We start from the raw sequence: 21,515 nt of genomic DNA, 5'->3' as shown, positions 1-21,515 counted from the left end.
CAGCTGACATTTTGAATGACACCAAACAGTAAATCACTTCTATTCTGATATATAAAATTTTCTATGACTTGTTTTTCTGGTCCTCTTCAAAATAACCAGAATATCCTGCATTGAAAGAAATCTCTTGACAGGAAAGAATTAAATCATCCATGTTGTCATGTCAAGGTGCTCAGGTTGGGGTGTATTACAGTTCCCCTTTTTTCTGGGTTAACATATTCACCTTCTGAGGTAGCAGCCAAGGTTCTTGCTTTCTCAGGCTGTGGAACTGAGGAAATCAATGCTGAATTGGCCAAAAAGGTGCTATTAAGATCCCCCTCCCCCCCGATCTTCAGTAATGCCCTGGGATGAAAGGCATGGGAAAGAAGGTATGTAGAAACAGACCTATTCATTAAAAGGAGCTGATGTCCCTCCCCTCCTACAGGTCTGGGGCCCTTGTGCAAAATATTTTCTAAATGCCTGTTTTGTTTAGTGACAAAATGGTCTAATTGTGAGAGAGACCGTTTTTGCATTACCTGCATAAAAATGTTGCTGCTTAAAGTCCACTCATGAGCATCCGTCTATGACCTGCTGAGGTGGCCTGCTATAAGGCTGTTTTTCACCTGCAGGTACTGGGCAATCAGATGTGTTCCTCACCATTTATATACCACATCACTGTGGTGTTGCTTGTCACTACTAAGTGTACTCCTGGTTTCTAGAGTTTCTCGAAAGCCAACAATCCTTTTAAAACTACAAACATCTCATTTCAGATTTTTTTTTTTTGTTAAGCAGGCTTGGTTCCATTTCTCCTATACATGAAGGCTTTCAAATTGTGTGGTCCCATGTCAGATTTGAAGCATCTGTGGTTAGGATCTGATTTTGTGGCTGGATTTTAAAAGGAACTCCTTTGCTTAGGATGCAGGCCTGGATCCACTACACTAACAACTTTTTAAGCAATGGAGGAGCTGTATCTTGTGGTTGAGAGAATGTCTGTGTTGGTACCACTGCATCTTTCTCATGAGCAATTACACCAGTGGAATCATCAGGATATACAAAGCCATATATTCCAAAACTCTCAGGACTTCCCTTGCTGAGATGGCTATCTGACCAAGAAGGGAATGGAAAAGTACTGGGTCAGAAAAAACTTTTTCCTCCACTGTGAAAACCATTTAGTTTTTTGTAACTAACACAGCTTCTAGAAACATTAGTTAAAATAACAGTGTCACACAGGACTTCTTTAAATTGAGAGTGAGTCCCAGATTTCAGAAAACATTCTCAGTTAAACAGAAGACTACAAAACCTTGACAAAATTTGCCTGAAAAGGGTAGTTGTCCAGATAGGGGTAAATCTACATGTCTTTTGCCCTGCAGAAGGCAATTACTGGGGCCAGAGACTTTGTAAAAACTCTGGATGAAGTAGTCAAGCCAAAGAGTAGAGAATAGAATTGACAGTGTTTCCTACCTTATCTGAAGTGCAGATACCTCATATGGCCTTTTGCAATGGGAACACAGAAGTAAGCATCTTTTAGATCTAAAGTGACCATGAACAACACAGGGAAGAGCATGAAGAAAAGTTTTTGAAGAATTAACATTTTGAACCAGAGAACCAGCATAAACTTGTTTAGTTTTGAAAGATCCATGAAAGGCTTTGAGGCTCCTTTTCATGGAACATAGAAAAGTCTTGGTTTATATACTGTACCCATACCTCTCAACTGTACAGATTTCCACAATATGTCCAGATTTTGGCCTGTTTTCATACACTTGTGGTTTTCTGGCAAATTAGTGGTAAATTATGAAAGATGACATATTGCAGTTAGAAAATAATGACAGACATTTGAGTTTCAGACTTCATATCCTTCATAAAATTCATGCTAATGCAAAACCTGTTATTTTATCAACTTACTAAGTTTGTAAGAGCAATACTTAAAAATTGACCCTATTTATAGGTTCATACTAGGCTATCTGCCCTAGGGCATTTATAAGCCTAGCCAGAATGTGTTTGACTTTCGCCACCCATTTTAAATTTATTTTGCTATGCCCTTTTTCGAGGTTAGTATACTGTGCCTCTGTCTAACAGTGACACAGAAGTGACTACGATCTCCCATCCACTCATCAAGATTCCTCTTGAAGAGAGTCAATGAGGGACTCTGCCTAACCTGGACTGGGATTTTATTCCAGAGTGAAGGGAGCCTCTGGGTTATGAATCTGTCCCTCCAGCATGTTCTATTTATTTCAGTGCTGTGGTTCAAGTCTCTCGAGCGCGTAGCTCGATGGGATTTGGATTTTCTGAGGTGCAGCATGTACATTAATTCCGGGTTGGACATGGCTTTATACGTCAGGCACAGATCGCCTCTGAACAGGCGGTATGCCACTGAGTAGAGCTGGAGTTTCTTTTACCGGGAAGCATATGGCATCTGTTTGAGCCCTTTGATCCTCTTGGTGAGGTACTTTTGGGGTCTTTCCAGTTGCTGCAGGTGTTTGGTAAGGTACATCCCAAATGGGGCATTGTACTCAATTATGGGCCTGATGAGGGATGAGTAAAGAGGCACGATGACCTCCCCTGATCTAGATGTGAATCCCTTCATGATTAGGTGGGCTATATAAAATGTTTTTCTAACCACTTTGGCCACGTGGTTGTCAAATGAGAGATTGCTATCAACTTAGGTCCCCAGGTCCCCAATTACTTCTTCTGTACTTAATGGATTACCACCTATGTGGTAATTTGTGGGCACTTTGTTTTTGCCAAAGGGGATGACTATACACATTTTGGCATTTAGCTTGAGGCCATGGCTCTGGCACCAGTTGTCTGTTTCTATGAGGCCCTTTTTGAGGATGCTTGTGTCGGCTGGAGAGTCGATTATGGCACCCAGTTTGCAGTCATCTGCGAACTTGGTCAGCCACAGTCCTTCCGTGTTGGCCTGTACCTCCGAGAAATATATACCGAACAAGAGAGGTCCCAGGACTGAGCCTTGTGGGACACCACTTGTAAAGTACAGTTTTGTACCTACCATAAATGTAGATGTTCGAGGATCCACATTGCTGCAGTCCTAACTATTGGGTAGTCCGCTGTCCAGTCGGCCCGAATACCAAAGTATATGGCTGACGTCGGTCAGGGCGCATTAGACTGACGTCAGTACGTCAGGGTACTAATGCGCATGACCGACGTCATATCCTCAGTCTTTTCTTGCCCCAGATGTCAGAAGACCCTGAAAAGATAAGGCCAAAAACAAAAACTCCCAAAATACCTGCAGCAAAAAATATATATACAATATATACATAATTAGCAGAATATAACCTCACCTACACAACCACCCCTAAACACAGAGGGGAAGGAGGGAGGGTAAATTGGACTGCAGCAATGTGGATCCTCGAACATCTACATTTATGGTAGGTACAAAACTGTACTATGTTCTTCATTCCACATTGCTGCAGTCCTAACTATTGGGTAGAATCCCAAAGCAGAGGTAAGGGAGGCTGGCAAATCATAAGGAAGCAGGAACTGACAACATGCCTTGCAAAATAGCTGTGGCAAAACCAGCCCTAGACTTAGAGTAGAGAGGAAGGTGATAATGCTTAGAGAAAGTATGCACTGAACTCCAAGTAGCTGCCTCCAAAATATCCTTAGTTGCCACCCCGTAGAAATGCTGTGGAAGTGGCAGTAGCCCTAGTGGAATGAGGCCTAATCCCAGCTGGAATCTCCTTGCCATGATGGGAATAACAAAATGTAATGCAACACCCAATCCACCTAGAAATAGTTTGTTTTGACACAGGCTTGCCCTTTGAACTCAAAGCAAAAGAAACAAACAACTGCTGAGACTGCCTAAAATCCTTAGTCCTGCTCAAATAATAACACAATAGCCTGTGTACATCTAAAGTGTGCAAAATCTTTTCCCCTTTATTTTGGGGATCTGCATAAAAGGTAGGCAAATGAATAGTTTGGTTTAAAGCCACACTAGAAACCACCTTAGGCATAAAGGAAGGATTAGTGCGTAAAAATACCCTATCCTTATGAAAAATCAAAAAGGCTCCACTGCCATAAGGGCCTGCAACTCAGAAACCCTTCTTGCAGAAGTAATGGCCAACAAAAAAGCAGTCTTCCATGACAAGTATTTCAATTCAGCAGTAGCCGCAGGCTCAAAAGGTTGTAGAGTAAGTTTCTCCAACACAAAATTGAGATCCCAAGCAGGAGTAGGAGCTCTACGGGGGGTCTTATATTCTTTGCCCCTCTAAGAAATTGCTTGAACAAAGGATGCGAAAACAATGGTGGGTCACAATCATAGTGAGCTGAAATTGCTGCAGCATGAATCTTAATGGAAGAGAAAGACAAACCTTTGTCCAGTAACTCAGTAAGATATTGAAGAGCCACACTCAAATTTGGCTCAGTAATCTCCAAATTGTTTGCTGCACTCCAAAACAAAAATCTCTTCCATTTTTCTGCGTACACTTTCCTTGTACTAGGTCTTCTGGCTTCCATAATCACATTTAAAACTTGTTGAGGAAGCAGAGACCTGCTGTCTTTCAAAACAGAATATGCCAGGCTGTTAGATGTAGAGAGTGAAGCTTGACATTGAGCAGATGACCGTCCCTCTGAGACAACAGGTGTGGAATCAAGGGTAAAGGCCATGGAGGCTTCCTTACCAGACTCCTCAGTAATGGGTACCAGTGCTGCGAGGCCAATCTGGAGCTATTAAAATCATCCTTGGCTTGTCTTGTCTGACCTTTAGAAGCACCTTTGGAAGAAGAGGCAGAGGTGGAAAGGCATACACATGAAGATTTTTCCAACTGAAAGAAAGAGCATCCACTTTCCAAGCTGTGTGATGAAATCCCTTCGTGCAAAACTTTGGCAGCTGGTGGTTTAGTGGAGAAGCGAACAGATCTATGTCTGGAGTTCCCCATGACACTGTCAATTTTGAAATACATGAAGATCCAGTTTCCACTCGTGGGGATCCATGATTTGTCTGCTTAATACATCTGCTAAGGAGTTCTGTGCTCCGGCAGAAACCTTGCCTGAAGAGTTAGTTGCAGAGTGGCGCAGTCTCCCATAAAATCATTGCTTGCCTGCACAATGGGTAAGAATGTGTTCCCCTTGTTTGTTGATGTACCACATGACAGTTGTGTTGTCTGTTAGAATCAACACCTGCCCTGGAAGAAGTAACTCTTTGAAAGCAATTAATGCAAACTGAACTGCTAACATCTCTTTCATGTTGATATGTAGATGCTGTAGTCTGGCAGGCCACTTGTCTTGTATCCACTTTCCATTTAGATGAGCTCCCCAAGCAACATCTGAGGCATCTGTCGTTAGAATCTGACTTGCCTCTGGCCTGGTCACAGAGAGTCCCTTGTTTAGGTGACATTCCTGAGCCCACCACAAAAATTCCTTTTGAATGCAAGGTATTATTTGAATGACAGTGTCCAAATCCTGGCAGTGCTGTGTCCACAGATTTTTGAGATATCATTGTAGCTTCCTCATATGCAGTTTGGCATTGGGAAGCACCAGAATACAAGATGCCATGAACCCTAAGGCTTGAAGGACTGTCCTTGCAGTCAGCCCGGACTGAAGAGATAGATGATGGAAGTAACTGGAAAGATTCTTTTGTTTGTCCAGGGTTAAAAGGCCATCTGGGCTGCTGTATTCAGTCTCACACCCAGAAAGCACATGTCTTGAGAGGGTACTAGACTGGACTTTATTTCGTTCACAGAATACCCTAGGCATCTTAGCACTGCTATGACATATTCCAGATGCTGTAGAAGATCTTCTTTTTCTTGAGCCAGAATCAGGCAGTCGTCCAAGTAAGGATAGATTTGGATTCCTTTTAGCCTGAAGTAAGCTATCACTGGAGCCAGAACCTTTGTGAATACTCTGGGCGCAGTAGATAAGCCAAAGGGCAATGCAGAGAACTGATAATGAGAATTTCCAGCTCGAAAACGCAGATACTTCCTGCAACTTAGTCTGATTGGCACATGAAGGTAAGCTTCCTTGAGATCTAAAGTTACCATCCAGTGATCTTTGCCCAGCAGAGGTAAAAGCTGTTGTAATGTCAACATTTTGAACTTGGGAATGTCCAGATAAGTGTTGAGGATAGATAAATCCAGAATTGGTCTCCACGTGTTCCCCTTCTTTGGTACTAGGAACAGGCGAGAATAAAATCCTAGGCCCCTTTCCGGCACAGGAACTGACTGAATGGCCCCTATTTGGAGCAACAGAGAAATTTGCTTGTGAGCCTCTGTCCTTTGAAAAGGAGGAATGTCTGGCATGCCTTTGAAAGGAGGCAAGGTATGGAAATAAAACCTGTAACCGTGGTGAATAATATCCAGAACCCATCTGTCTTGGGTAATTAAATCCCAATTTTCTTTGAAAAGAGACAGCCTTCCTCCCAAAGGTGCTGCCAGGCGAGAATGTACTGGCAGCGGAAAAGGTAGGTCATTGGGTCTGCTTACGAAAGGACTGACCCCTGCCCTCACCAGAAGTCTGAGCAGGGGAACTCCCTGTCCTAGGCCTAAAAGAACCCTGAGCTCTGCCCCTACCACGTCTAGACCTACCCCTAGACTGGGAATCATAAGCAGGATAAGTCCATCCCTTAGTAGGCCAATTTCTACTAAACTTGGAGGCTGCACCTGCAAAAAATCTTTAACAGTTTGCATAGACTTAGCCTTGTCCTCCATTTTCTTCAAAACTGCTTCCACAGGCGAACCAAACAACACATCAGACTGTAAAGGAGCATCCAAAATCCTTGTCTTAACATGCTCAGCTAAATTCTGATCTCTTAACCAGGCGTGCCTCGAAGAACAGAACCAGTGGCAGCCACCCTGGAGGAGGCCTGCACAGCATCAAAACCACATTGCAGGGAATGTTTACCCACCTGTTCAGACACATGAACTAAATCCTGCAACTCTTTACACTGAATACCTTCCGCCAAAGCATCCACCTTGGATTTCAACTGTGAAAGAAGATAATTCTGATATTTCAACATGTGAAACTGACAATTCAACGCCCTCATGGCTAAAGTGGAAGAAGTATACACTTTCTTTCCCCATCTATCCAAAGCCCTTGCCTCTTTATCAGGAGGGACATGATTTTTAACAACTGAGGCCTTCACACCTTTGGGCCCCTGAGAGACAGTTTCCGGGTCTGCCCTAGGACTCTTAAAAAGATACTTATGAGCTTCAGGCACCCTATAATACCTATCCGGTTTAACTGGGGCAGGAGGCAAAGAATCAGGATTCAGGGAAGCCTCTGCAAAAACATCTTCCACCACATTCAAAACAGGAGGTATAGCTAAAGGCCTATGCTGGGGTAAAACAAGAATTCCCTAAGCCTTTTCCTGGAATCAGAGAAATCTTGACCTTCCCATTTAAAATGCTCCCTCATGGAATGCAAAGTCTCTGAAAATGAAAAATCCTCAGGAGGAGAAGCTGAAGGGGTAGAATCATCCACATCAGAATCAGAATAAGGAGGTACTCCTGCAAGTCTTCAGCCGAAGACTCAGAAGCCTCGAGCACTGCTCAAAACTCTCAAACTCAGGTTCCACCCTAGGCCTCTTATCAGGAGGGGCATAGAACCCTTATCATAGTAATCAAATCCTCTGCCATTTTAAGCATATGTTTCTTAGGCAAAGACCCTGAAGCACTAGGAGAAACCCCCACTGAAGCAAAACTTGGCCTGCCCTCAAAGAAGCCTTGGAAACAGAAGGAGGCTCTAACCACCTTAGGAAGAGAGGGAAGAACAGCCACCTGAGAAGCCCCCTCAGCCTGGCCTACTTCCTGAGAGGAAACATCCTGTAACAGTAAAGTCTCTCCCTGAGACTCCAAAGAAACACCTGGCAAAACCTCCGGCTCCACTGAGCCCTCTAAAGAACCGACGTCTGGGACTGTCGGTTCTTCCACTCTAGGCTTTGCTGTTTTGTCCTTGCGTTTTTTAGCCGAAGCCGGCGTCGGAGCATCCGACGGCATTTTATAGTTACAACGCTTCCCAAACACTAACCTGGCACAGTCTAACCTTCTCTTAATAGTGCGTTTGTTAAACCTAGCACAAGAGCGGCATCCAACAACGTCGTGCTCAGGCCCTAAACAAGGTATACACAAAGTATGGTAATCCCTATGCGGTATCTGTTTCCCACAAGAAATACAGTTATTCACTTTTTCTGACATCCGGTTAAAAACTGAGGCAAGAAAAAACCAAAATATTCTAGCGGGTACTTAGCCAACTTTGATTCGGTCTGAAACTCTGGCTTCAGATACTTTCAGAACGCCAACCTGCACTCGCAAAATTGCTTCTGCATCGGACCATGCGGCAAAAAAGACTGAGGATATGACGTCGGTCATGCGCATTAGTACCCTGACATACTGACGTCAGTCTAATGCGCCCTGACCGACGTCAGCCATATACTTTGGTATTCGGGCCGACTGGACAGCGGACTACCCAATAGTTAGGACTGCAGCAATGTGGAATGAAGAACATCTGGTTTGGAGTCTGACATGGCTCCAGCAATTCTAACCATGTGGGTTCTGTCCTTGAGCCAATTTGCAATCCATCTAGTGACATAGGGGTTTATATTTAAGCTGGTGAGCTTATCTATAATGCCCGAGTGGGGTATTGTATCGAAGGCTTTTGCGAGGTCCAGGTAGGCTGTGTGGACCACCTTCCCCTCGTCAATGGCCTTGGTGACTGTTTCAAACAAATCAACCAGGTTTAAAGAGGCAGGATCTGCCCTTAACAAAGCCGAACTGGGTAGGATCCAGTGTTTGTAGGTCCCCAATATCTTTATTTATGAGGTCCCATGATGATCCTTTCCATAGCTTTGCAGACCAAGCTAGTCAGGCTTATGGGGCGATAGTTTCCATGATCCGTTGAGGCACCACCTTTATGGAGAGGGACCACTGTTGCTGTACGCCACTCTTTGGGCACATATCCTGTAGTAAGGCTGAGATTGAACAGTAGTTTTATGTTTGGGTTTAGCTCTTCTTGGAGTTCATGTAGGACGCAGCCCGGGACACTGTCTGGTCCCATTGATGCTGTGTTTTTTGCTTTGGAGAGGACGGCTCTTACCTGAGCATCTGAGATGTCAGGGGGGCAAGCACTCTGCTGGGATAGATATTTGCCCTTTTGGTGGTGGGGAGAAGTTTGCGCTGAACCTGTCAGCTAGGATGTTGGCAATGTCTGTGGGTTCGGTGTATTTTTTGTCATTTTGGACTAATTCTGAGCATATCTGGGAATTACCACCCAGGTTCCTAACATAACTAAAGAAAGCCTTGTGATTATCCTTAGTGTCCTGTGCAATTTTTCTCTCGAAGCTGGCCTTAGACAATTTTATGTGTGCCCGTAGTTTTTTGCTAATACTGATCAGTGATGCCTTCCCTTTCTGGGATTTTGCTCTATCATTTAGTAGCTTCCTCCATCTATTGTATAGTTTGTTTATGGCTGGGGTCCACCAGACAGGACGTCTGCCTTTGGAGGATTGGGTCTTGGTTTTATTTGGGATCGCATGATCCATGCATTCCTGAAGGTGTTCATAGAATGCGTTTATAAAGGATTCTGCAGTCTGGGCCATATTTTCCACAGGCCCGGGGGCTTTGAAGGATTCCACCTCAGTTTTGAGGAGTGTGAAATTTGCTTTAGAGAAGTTTTTCACTGTGGTTTTCTTGGCAGGGTGTGGGATCGGGATGTGAATATCCAGTGAGATTAGTTTATGGTCTGATCTTACCAGTGAGGGATACACTTCTGGCCTGGAGCATAGAGTCCCCATGTTGGTGATGATCAGGTCCAGTATGTTTTCCCCTCTTGTGGGAGTGGTAACAAGTTGTTCCATAGCATTTGAGTTTATAAATTCTAGGAACTTTTGGGCTAGGGTGTTGGAGCTAGAGTAATGCTCCCAGTCTATGTTTGGGTAGTTGAAGTTGCCCAATATAATGGTGTTTGGAGAGACCTTCATATTTTCCAGCGTTCTCAGGAAGGCCGAGTGGGGTTCCTGGGTTTGGGAGGGTGGTCTGTAGCAGGCTATAAACTGGAAGGCAGTTTTACCCACTGTTAGTTGCACATGGATAGTCTCTGATGCTTCGTGCTTTGCCACCAACCTGGAGGTGTGGGTATCTTTGATGAATATCGATACTCCCCCTCCTTTTGTGGTTCGGTCCAAGTTTTGGGGCAGAAAAGCATGGTATGAGGTATAACCTGGTAGTGCTGGTGTGCTCTCGGGGGCCCTGAACCAGGTTTCTGTTACTGCACAGATATCGATGTTCTCCATGCTTGGAGAGTTTCGAGTGCGTGCATCTTGAGGTTTAGACTTCTGGCGTTGAGTAGCATTACTCTTAGTTTCTTATCCCTTGTGATACCTATGGAGGTAGGTTTGTCTTTTGAGCCTTGCCTAAAAAAGGCACTATGGGGGTAGCAAGAGCCTTTGCCAATATCCGAAAGCCCAGGGGTGACAGGTGCAAGCCGTCCCTAGCGAAGCATCGTGGCTTGTCGTGCATATCATCCCAAGCTGACAGGCATTGGATCCCCTTTGAATGACACCAGTACTTAAGCCAATTGTTCAAATTGATCATCTTGTCTTCATACTGTGGCATCATTCTTGGTGAGGGTAAGATGCTACTCAAGGTCAGGGTCATACCGACCTGGGCTACATGCTCAGAGAGCTCCTTTATGTCTCTTTTCATGTAGTCCAGGGAGGTACGTCTCAGGTAATTTACACCAGCATGGACAATGACAGAGTCATATTTGTACTTGCCTTGGAGTGACCTGAGTGCTTGTGTTATGTGGCGGATCCTAACGCCCGACAGGCTGCTCACCGTGACCCTCTCCTTGTTCAGCCTGGTGAGCGGGACGTCAGTGTGCCTGACGATAGAGTCACCTATTACAAGTGTATCAGGTGTGTTGTTTAGTCTTAAGGGCTGTGACTGTTCGGCACGCTGGCTTTGTGAGATATGTGTTGCACGTGTTTTGTTTTGGGGTAGCGACTGCTTGGGTGTCTGCTTTGGAGGTCTCTGCTGCTTCGGCAGATCTTTATTTAGAGCCTCCGAGTATGTTTTTGTGTGATTATGTGTTTGGTTTGCTGTCGTGGTAGGTCTATGTGAGACTGGAATTGTAGTGAGTGTGGTTTCCTTCTCCTCCTGACTGGTTATGCCAGTACTGAGTTGAGAGAGCTTAGCCTCCAGTTTGGCTATATGGTTGCATCTGTCCCACTTTTATTTATGGCTTTGTTCCGATTTCTTGCACTAAGAGGTTGAGAGATATGACTGTGCCCCTTTCATTTAGGGGGGACTAATTCTATGAAACTGTGAACTAGCAACAGATCTACCAGAGTAAAAGCATTCTGCAGGTAACCTTTTGGAATTGAAGGAATACCTAATGGTTTTGGGAGAGAGGAAAACTGCAGTTTGTAGCCTGATTTTACTATATTTAAGATCAGTTTGCCCTGAGTAATGTTTGTCCATTCTTTTAAGAATAGAGAAAGGCTCACTCCTAGTTTTGAAGATTTAGGGGAAGGAAGACTGGATTGAACAAGGGAGGGAAGGGTTGGGGTGGAACTTTGGGGGGGGTGTTGGATAAGGAGATGCTCAGCTAAATCATGGCTGCTCCCTATTGGGCCCCACTAGGCCTGCTTCCTTAGTAAGGCTGATGCATTTTATGCTGTTTTTCTTGTCTGTCCCTTCTGGTCCTTCTAACTCTTTTTCCCTGGGATGAGAGGAAAGACAAGACCAGGACTTGGAAGGGCAATTCCTACTAAATCTAGGAGGATGAATCTGCAAAAAGTCTTTAATAGTTTGCAGCGATTTAGCCTTGTCATCCACTGTTTGAATATGGCTTTAGCTTTAAACAAACTCTTGGTCCAGAGGTGCAGCCAAGAGTTCAGATTTGACATGCTGTGGTATAGACCTGCTCCCTTAACCAGTCATGCCTACGAATGACTGACCCAGAGGCAGCTGCCCTGCTTGATGCTTATAGAGCATCAAAGCCACAATGCAAAGAATCCTTAGCAACCTAGGAACAAGAGATGTAAGGCTCAAGAAATTCTTTAGTGAGAACTCAGTCCACCATCATCTTCAGTTTCTACTTCATCTGGTCCAAAAGTGTGATGAAACAACCATAAGAAACTGGCAACTGAAAGCACTCAAGGCCAGGGTGACAGAAGTGTACACTTTTTTGCCAAATCTGTCAAGGGTCTTACTTTATTTCACATTTTGCAAAGGGTTCTGAGAGACACTGTCTTTAGCTCCTTTGGGACCCTGGGACACCACTTCAGGAATAGTCTGGCATCCTGAGAACAAGTGGTTGGGAGTCAGACGGCAGGGAAGAGTCAAGCATGACATCATTCACTACCTCTAGTGATGAAGGAATACCCACAGGTTTATGCTATGTGAATTCTAAAATTCTCTAACATTCTTCTTAGATTGATGGTAGTCCCAAACCTGCCAAAAGAACTACTCCCTCATTTTGTGGAGTGTCTCCCCAAGAGTGAAATCCTTAGGAGGTAAAGCTGAGGTAAGATTTTCTGCAGACTCTGAATCAGAATATAAACCAATGGAAATTTATTGTCAGTTACAGGAGTAAGTGGAATCCAGGTGGAAATGTCCCCCTTTTCTTTTCCTACAAGATGATCCTGTAGCAGGGGTTCTGGCAAAACTGTGCTGCTTAGATCTCAAATGTTATATAAGGTCTTCAGCCAGTATGAGTAGATCCTGCTGGTAGGCCCGGTGATGTTGGGAGCCACAAGACCTAGTCTGTGGCAATCTGGAAGCAACCTTCTTAACCCTGGCCCTTGTTGGGTCAGGTGGTAGAAAGGCGGCCATGGCCTAAGCTTGATCCGTGGATGACTCCACTATGATTTGGGGGATTCAGCTCTCCCTCTCTGGTGTTGAGCTTCAAAAGCAAAGTGACTCCAAACCCAACCAACAACCCAAGTCCTTCAACCCAAGAAGGCTGCTGGCATATCAGACTCCAAAATTATCTCAAGAGAGGCTTCTTCAGCCACAGACTCAGTCACCAGAGGGGACTGTGAAAGCATCTCATCTTCGTCAATCATAAGTATGGGCTTCATCTAAGAGAGGGGTTGAAGTTAACAGAAATGGCAGATCTATAGCAAGTGATTCTCCCATGTGCCCCCTTTTCTTTGTCTAAGGATGCAATTAGACTATTAAAAGGAGAAATTAATAGTAGGCACTAAACAGCCTATAATTGCAAAGTACCTTGCTAAGGAAACAGCTCCTATACTTTACAAAGAAAAAAAAAAAGCCCCAAACCAGGCATGTCCAAGGGTCAGCTTCCGGTGATTTCTCCTGTCCACCTGGTGAATCTGGGCATACTGGGGCAATGCAGCAATTGCCTCATGTACACAGACAACCCTCTCCTCCTATCACCCAACACTACAACCTGTGAGAGATGCACTTACATAGCCAAAATGGAAGCAAAGCTCTCTCCACCCAAGATTGTGCTAAACAGTCAAGAGGAGAAGGTTAACACCCACACTACACCTCAAGCAACACATAGACCTTCTAAACCCGCACCACCAACACCCACATATAGCAACACTAAATTCACATATGCAGAGGCCCTTAACTGTAACCTGCCTAAGCAACAAAGACCTCTGAAGCTGAAACGCAAACAAACACCAATCACAACCAATGTGTCACATAGTTCACAACACCAGTGTGCCACCCAGCAACAGCCCCTAAGGCAAGACAATGTACCTAACACTTTAGTCATAGGTGGACTCTATAGTCCGGCACACTGATGTCCCTCTCACCAGGTTGAATAAGGAGAAAATTACAGTCAGCTGCCTGTTGGGTGCCAGGATCCGCCACATAACGCATGCACTCAAGTCACTCCACAACAAGTACAAATATGACTCTGTCATTGCCCATGTTGGAGTGAATGACTTGAGCACCTCCCTGGACTACATGAAAAGAGACATGGAAGAGCTCTCGGATCATGTGGCCCAAGCAGGTATGACCCTAGCCCTGAGTAGCATCCTGCCTTCGCCCAGAATTATACCACAATATAAGGATAAAATGATTGACTTCAATAATTGGCTAAGCTTATGGTGTCATTCAAAGGGGATCCAGTATCTGTCTGCCTGGGATGACATGATTGACAGACCACGATGCTTTGCCAGAGATGGTCTGCACCTGTCGCCCCTGGGATTCAGGTTACTGGCTAAGGCTCTTGCCACCCCTATAGTGCCTTTTTTAGGCAAACTTCAAAGGACAAAACCACCACCATAACAGGTACAAGCATGCAAAATCTGAAGGTAATGCTATTCAATGCTAGAAGTCTAAACCTCAAAATGCACTCTCTCGAGGCACTCCTAAAAATGGAGAACATCGATATCTGTGCAGTAACTGAGACCTGGTTCAAGGCTCCAGAGAGCACCCCTGCAATACCAGGCTACAACACTTACCACACTTTTCGGCCACCAAACTAGGACCGAAACACTAAAGGTGGAGGAGTGTCAATATTCACCAAGGATATTCACACCACCAGGCTAGTTGGCCAACACAATGTGCCTGAAATTCTCCAAGTGCAACTAACACTAGGTAAGACTGCAATCCAAAATGTAGCTTGCTACAGATCCCCCACCATACCCCAAGATTCTCACTACACCTTTCTAAACATACTGGAAAATATTAAGATAGAACCAAACACCCTAATACTGGGTGATTTTAACTACCCTGCCATTAACTGGGAAAACTACTCATGTCCCAACACCTTTGCGCAACGGTTCTTGGAATTCATAAATTCCAACGCCCTAGATCAACTAATCCATAGTCCCACCAGGGGCTTCAATATCCTAGACTTGGTCATTACCAACATGGGAAATCAATGCTCCATACCTATGGTCACCCCCTCGTTAGTCAGGTCTGACCATAAGCTAATCACCCTTAACATCCACATCCCACTCCCACCCCCCCAGTAAAGAAACCACCATAAAAAACTTCTCCAAAGCCAACTTCATGCTACTCAAGTCAGAAGTGACGAACTTCATGACACCCATGCAGACGGGAACTGAAAGTTCAACTGCTGAATCCTACACTAAGGCACTGTACGAGCACATCCACTCATGCATGAATCGTGCCATCCCAAATAGAACTAAAATGCTCTCATCCAAAAAAAGGAAGCCAATCTGGTGGTCCCCTGCCATAAACAAACTTTACAACAAAAGGAAGAAACTTTTGCAGAAAAGAGGAAAATCCCAGGATGCAAAAATCCTCCAAAGCTAGTTACGAGAATAAAATTGCCAAAGATTCCAAAGACAACCACAAAGCATTCTATAACTATGTCAAGAATCTAAATGGCAATGCTCAGATCTGCTCTGAGCTAAAACAGAATGGCATTAAATATACTGATCCGAAGGATATTGCCAATATCCTGGCAGATCGATTCAGTGCCAACTTCACCCCCCTCTCACCCCTAAATGGCCCATCTCAATACCGGAAGATTGCCAAATTCCAGTAATAACGGCCACACAGGTACAAAACGCACTCTCTAAAGCCAAGAATACAGCATCCATGGGACCAGATGACATCCCGGGCTGTGTACTACATGAACTACAATATGAACTGGCACCTCACCTAAGTGTCATGTTTAATCATAGCCTCACCTCAGGTTTCGTGCCCACTGAGTGGCACAGAGCTACAGTTATCCCAATCCACAAGGGGGATCCACCTTGGATCCCGGAAACTACCGTCCCATCAGTCTGACAAGCCTCATCTGCAAGGCCATGGAGCGTATTATCATGGAACTTATAAACAAAGACATTGGCAACCTTCAAACACTGGACCCCACCCAGTTTGGGTTTGTGAAGGGCCGATCTTGTCTCCTGAACCTGATTGACTTCTTTGAATCAGTCTCCAGAGCCATGGACAAGGGTAACGTGGTCCACACAGCCTATCTAGACCTTGCCAAGGCCTTTGACACCATCCCCCACACTCTGGAATCATAGATAAACTTACTAAGTTGGGCATTAATCCCTATGTCACCGAATGGGTTGCTAAATGGCTTACTTGATAGAACCCACACTGTAAAAGTAGCCGACTCCAAATCCAGCTCCAGACAAGTGATAAGTGGAGTACCTCAGGGTTCAGTCCTGGGGCCGCTCTTGTTTGGCATCTACTTCTCTGAAGTACAGGTCAACACTAAGGGACTCTGGCTAACAAAGTTTGCAGATGACTGCAAACTGGGAGCCATTATTGAATCCCCAAATGATGTGGATACTCTACAAAAGGGCCTTACAGAAACAGATGCTTGGTGCCAGAGCCATGGGCTCAAGCTCAATGCCAAGAAATGTATTGTTATCCCTTTGGGAAAAACATGTATCCATGAATTACCATATAGGTGGCAGTACACTAAACACAGAAAGCGTGATAAGAGACTTAGGGACACAGGTGGACAGTGGTCTCACCTTCGATAACCACATCGCCACAACAGTCAGGAAATCCTTCTATGTGGCACACCTCATCACGAAGGGCTTTTCATCCAGAAAAAGGAGGTCATTGTCCCACTGTACTCATCCCTCATTAGACCCATTATAGAACACAATGCCCCATTTGGTATGCACCTCTCAAGACATCTGCAACAACTGGAAAGGCCTCAGAAATACCTCACTAAAAGAATCACAGGCCTAAAGCAGATGCCCTACGCTGACCGCCTTAAAAAAACTCCAGCTATACTCTGTCGCATATCGTCTACTCAGAGGCGATCTCTGCTTAACATACAAGGCCATGTCAAACCCAGAGCTGTTGGACATGCTACACTTAAAGAAATCCCAATCCCTCAGAGCCACACGCTCCAGGGATCCAAACCTTGTCATCACAATAAACAAAACATGCTGGAGGGATAGGTTCCTGACCCAGAGACTCCCCAGACTCTGGAATAGATTGCCCATACATGTAAAGCAGAGTGCCTCTTTGGACCTCTTCAAGAGGAACCTTGACGATTGGATGAGAGAAAGGAAATTCACCCCAGGGATCACTTCAGTCGCCCTGCTCGACAGGGGTCCAGGAAAGTAAATAATGTGGGAAGAAATAGCCAGGGAATTGTTATGGCTAGGCTTGTATAGGCCCTAGGGCTGACAGCCTAGTACCAACCTATGAACCTATAAAATTAGTACAGTGGGGACAATTTTGGCACATTGTTCTCCAGACCTAAGCAAAAAAGACATAGCATGGCAGTTTTGATGTGGAATTTGCTTTCGACACTCAAACCAAGTATTTATTTTAGAGAACATCTATTTAAGCAATACAAAGTAAAGAAAAATGATTCTCCAATGAGGGATTTAACACTTTAAAAGTTCTCTGGCATGGACTGACAGATACACACAACAAATTGGGTGTCTCAGGCTCTGACAGCAAGAAGGAACTGAAAACATGGCACTGGCCAATAAACTTTACACCCAGATTTCCTGATGTCAGGCACAGGGTGTCCACCAGCCCTGTAGAAGGGATGAAATCTCAGATATTGGGACTGGTCAAGGGCTACCACAGCAAATATATCCCCATACTGTTATTATTGCAAAAGGGAAAAAAACATCTTGCATCCAAAGATGGCTGCTGATCCACCTCTCTAGCTCCCCTTGTTACCAGACAAAGATAGGTGCAAGTGTGCAAGCTAGATTTTACCCCAGCCAAAAGACTGCAGGAGGCATCAGAAGACATCAAAGGAATATAATTTGCAGAAGTAAGCTATGGTAAATGCTTGTCTTCTAAATTCCTTACCTATATGAATATAGTTCAGGACCACACAGCAGACCCACCTACATGAACATACATGAAACATCTGCCCCCACCCACCAAAAAGTACACCACCCTGCATTAGGTAACCTAGACCTCTAGCTTTTTATGCCTTTTGTTATGGGTAGACTGGATCAATAGCTTTGGGAATTGTTCACTCATAATACCTCTACTAAGCAATATAGGCGCACTGTTGCAAGTCCTCACTGGTGCTATGGTATTCACAGAAACACTTTGTTGTTCACAGTTTACTCACTAATAACAGGTACTTTCCATTATACAATGACCCCCCCTCCCAATTAATATTCCAAAATTTGCACACTGATTGGTCAGCGAGCACGTTGTAAATCAGAGTTATAGTAATGGAAAAAGGTCCGGTCACCCAGACTTTTTCCATTAGTATAACTCTTTTTTTTTTTTTTACAGCAACGGAGAATGCAAGATCTCCGTTGCTTTTTACAACCTGTCTTGCTATGTTAAATGAGTTTAATATAGCGAGACAACTTTAAAAGAAAAAGCAACAGAGCATCTCCATTGCTTTTTTTAAAGCTGTCTCGCTATGTTAAACCCATTTAACATAGCGAGACACATTAAAAAGCAACGGAGATCTTGCTTTCTCCGCTGCTTTTTTCAAAACTGTCTTGCTATGTTAAATCGGTTTAACATAGCGAGACAGCTTTAAAAAAGCAATGGAGATTCTCTGTTGCTTTTTTTAAAGCTGTCTCACTATGTTATCCTTTAACATAGCGAGACAGGTTGTAAAAAGCGACGGAGATCTTGCTTCCTCCGTTGCTTTTGCCCACAGCTCTGATGTACTGCATAAACATTCGCATGCACAGTACTTCAGAACTGCCGCAGAATACCAGACAGCTGCAGAAGGACAGCGAGGAGGCATTATACAATGACATTATTTAAGAAAAGTAATTTTTTTTTTTCTTAAATAATGTCATTATATATAACAATAACCACTTCTGGGTGTGGGTAATGCTGGATTACCCACGGTTGGCTTTGTTTGGCCACTCGGGCCGCCCTCATGACCAAACCACACCAACGTGGGTAAATCAACATTACCACAGCGTCAGTTATTGCTATAATAATACACGTTTGAAATGAGATCTGAATTATGTAGGGCAAAACAAATATGTAGCACATGATTGGATGTGCCCCTAGCCTGGCACATGACACCATGATATATGCTAGCAGAGGTGCACAAATGTCTAGGCACAAGAACTGAATACTTTTAGGGTGCTGAGTAGAGGATTCCAGAAGGGAAAAATCTCAACATTTACTACTGCACTGAGCATTCACAATCAGATTTGCTCTTTTTTAACTCTTTGCAATCTCCAAAAATGCAATCCAAACTAGAACTGCCAAGAAATTCAAATCTGTTAATGAGAAATGCATAAGACTGACACACATTTTATCCAAATACCAAACTGCTGAGAGGTAAGGGAATGCTCCATCAGACAGACATGAAAAGTTTGCAAGAAGCTGAAAAACTGCATTCCTTCCAGAGTTAATAACATACTGAAGAAGCCATTTCAAAGCAAAATGGAACTAAAAGGAGAAATAAATACTTTTACTCTTGAAGATTTTCTAAGTGCTACTGACAGTTGAAAATTGAGAAGGATCACAGCCACCTCATCATTATGAAGGCAAAATATTTTTTTTCTAGCTGAGGGGCATATACAGCTTAATTTTTTTAACAAATGGCATTAGATGGTGAAAATGTATTTTTAAAATACATCACTATGACTCTCTGTTCTCAACAGACATAATGCCTTTTCATTTTCTCATGTTTCAATAAGCTAGTCACCTGTATTTTAAGTTCTTTCAGAGTCTGACTAGCAGATACAATAAGAGCCTTTTCTCCTCGTACTTTTCTGTGACGGGTACTTCTTCTGATTCCAGTTTGCTGACATATTACATAACTCTGACTGGAGAGCTTCTGCCGCTTGATTCCACCATTAGTCTAAAAAGTGACAACAGAACAAAAAGGATAGTTTTTTATATTTATGTGACAAGAGAAATGTTCATATTTAATATATTTAGTTCCCATACCTGATGGAAGTCTGGGTCCTTTTCTCCATCAGTCTTAACATCCTCTCGCTCATCTTCTGGATCAGAACTACTTAAATTCAATTCTGGAGCTCCTTCCTTCATCACCTTTGAAAAGAACAATAAGTGCGATACACCATGAAAATAAATACTTGCACTGGTAAATCAAAAGCTCTCTTTTGAAAAAAATATGAAGAAAATTTAAATAGCTTATATAGCTTCACTACAGACAGCGCTACTTATAAAAACGAACAAAACAGAAGTATAGATGGGCTTCCAGTATGACGCTGTGTTGAAGGCAGTGAAGTCCATAAAGCTCTCCACTATTTTAAGAAGAAATTGCTAATAACCCATTAAAAGTTAAGGAAAAAACTAATGTGAGGACAATAAGGAGGGTGAATATGGCCAAGAAAGGGAAAAAGATTAAAAACGGAGAAACCAGGGGCACAGAAAATGCAGCACAAACAAGTTATACTGGAAAAAATATGGCTTAAACGAAACGATATCAAAAAGTCAGTAATGGACAATTTAATAGCGTAACAGAAAAGGGACTGAGGAAATAACTGAACGAACATAGTGGAATAATATAAGACATTTTGCCAGGAAATGAGAAAGTGGAAGTCAGGGCCACAGTCTAAGGACAGGACAAGGAAAAAGAATATTAAGATCAATGGAGTACCAAGAAAAGTACAAGGATACCAACTGTGAAAAGGCCATTATGGACCTGCTACGTAAATGGACTGGGATCCAGAACAATGTACTAATAGAAAATGCACAAAGAGCTACATGGTGCACTGGCCAGATGAAGCAGTCAAAATTGCTGAGACAAACAGCAGTAAGGTTTCAAACCTTTAATTGAAGGAGGGAATGTTAATGGAACTTTAAAAACTAGGGAGAAAGTTGAAAATTGGGGAAAGACTATCATTACGCAGATTATGATTTCTTTTAAGAAACCATGCAAAAAAGGAATGCTCATCCCAACCATGAGAGTATTTAGAGACTGCAGGATGACATAGCTAGCAAATCTCATGATTACAAACACAGGAGATGGTTAAAATGTTCGATAATGGGAAGGAAGCACTGGACTACCTAAAACGACCAGTGAATCACACAGCTGGAAGCATGGCAACATACGAAAAGAGTAGGGAAGAGCATATGGCAGAAAGATAAGGGGACATCTACACCCCAAGAAGAGAGTATGGTTACTTCCCCCATTTAAAATAAACAGAGACTGAGGCAGGCGGTTAAAGTAATAAAAGAAGTCAGAAAGCAAAGGTAGGGAAAATTCAGGAAAAAGCATGAATGAAGACAGAAGTCAAGGTAATACAAACATATAGTGACAGAAAAATAAGATAGATGGCAAGAATGGCCACATGGACAACAATATAAAATACCTGAATGTTTTAAAAAGTTCTAATAAACTGAGCATTTATGTACATCTGAAACAACTCAAAGAATTTACTGACTAACTTAAAGGAACGATGCACTACAGACATGAATGTAGGGAAAAAATAACTGTTGTTGCAAAGTGTGTGTGGATTAATGATGTAAACAAAACTGTCGTATAGAAATGCCTACCTGGCTATTGTTACGTATATAAACATAAATTCACAGACACAATGAACATAAAGGAAAGGGAAGTCAAGCACATGCTACGAAAATAAGAGAATCTGAATATTAATGACAAAATGTTCAATACACAATAAAATGCAATAGGAAACCTATAGAAATGAGACAAGTTGAAGCAGGCAGCTAAAGAAA

The 21,515-nt window shown here is 43.3% G+C and overlaps 1 protein-coding gene across 7 annotated transcripts in view; it reads right to left on the bottom strand.

Annotated features, from left to right (window-relative positions):
• The window catches only part of USP48 (ubiquitin specific peptidase 48), a 3,461,715-nt gene that overhangs the window by 384,133 nt on the left and 3,056,067 nt on the right, over positions 1-21,515 (bottom strand). For all 7 annotated transcript variants that reach the window (XM_044063244.1, XM_044063240.1, XM_044063245.1 and 4 more), the window contains 2 exons: positions 19,758-19,862; positions 19,513-19,668 (listed from right to left, as the gene is read on the bottom strand). In XM_044063244.1, the coding sequence (XP_043919179.1) occupies positions 19,513-19,668; positions 19,758-19,862 (261 nt within the window). The remainder of the gene's footprint in view (positions 1-19,512; positions 19,669-19,757; positions 19,863-21,515) is intronic.

Source organism: Protopterus annectens, chromosome 2.part1, assembly GCF_019279795.1.
Source record: "Protopterus annectens isolate FY-2018-M chromosome 2.part1, PAN1.0, whole genome shotgun sequence".
NCBI lineage: Eukaryota > Metazoa > Chordata > Ceratodontiformes > Protopteridae > Protopterus > Protopterus annectens.
The sequence above is the reverse complement of the archived record's forward strand: the minus strand, read 5'-3'. Positions and strand labels throughout refer to the sequence as shown.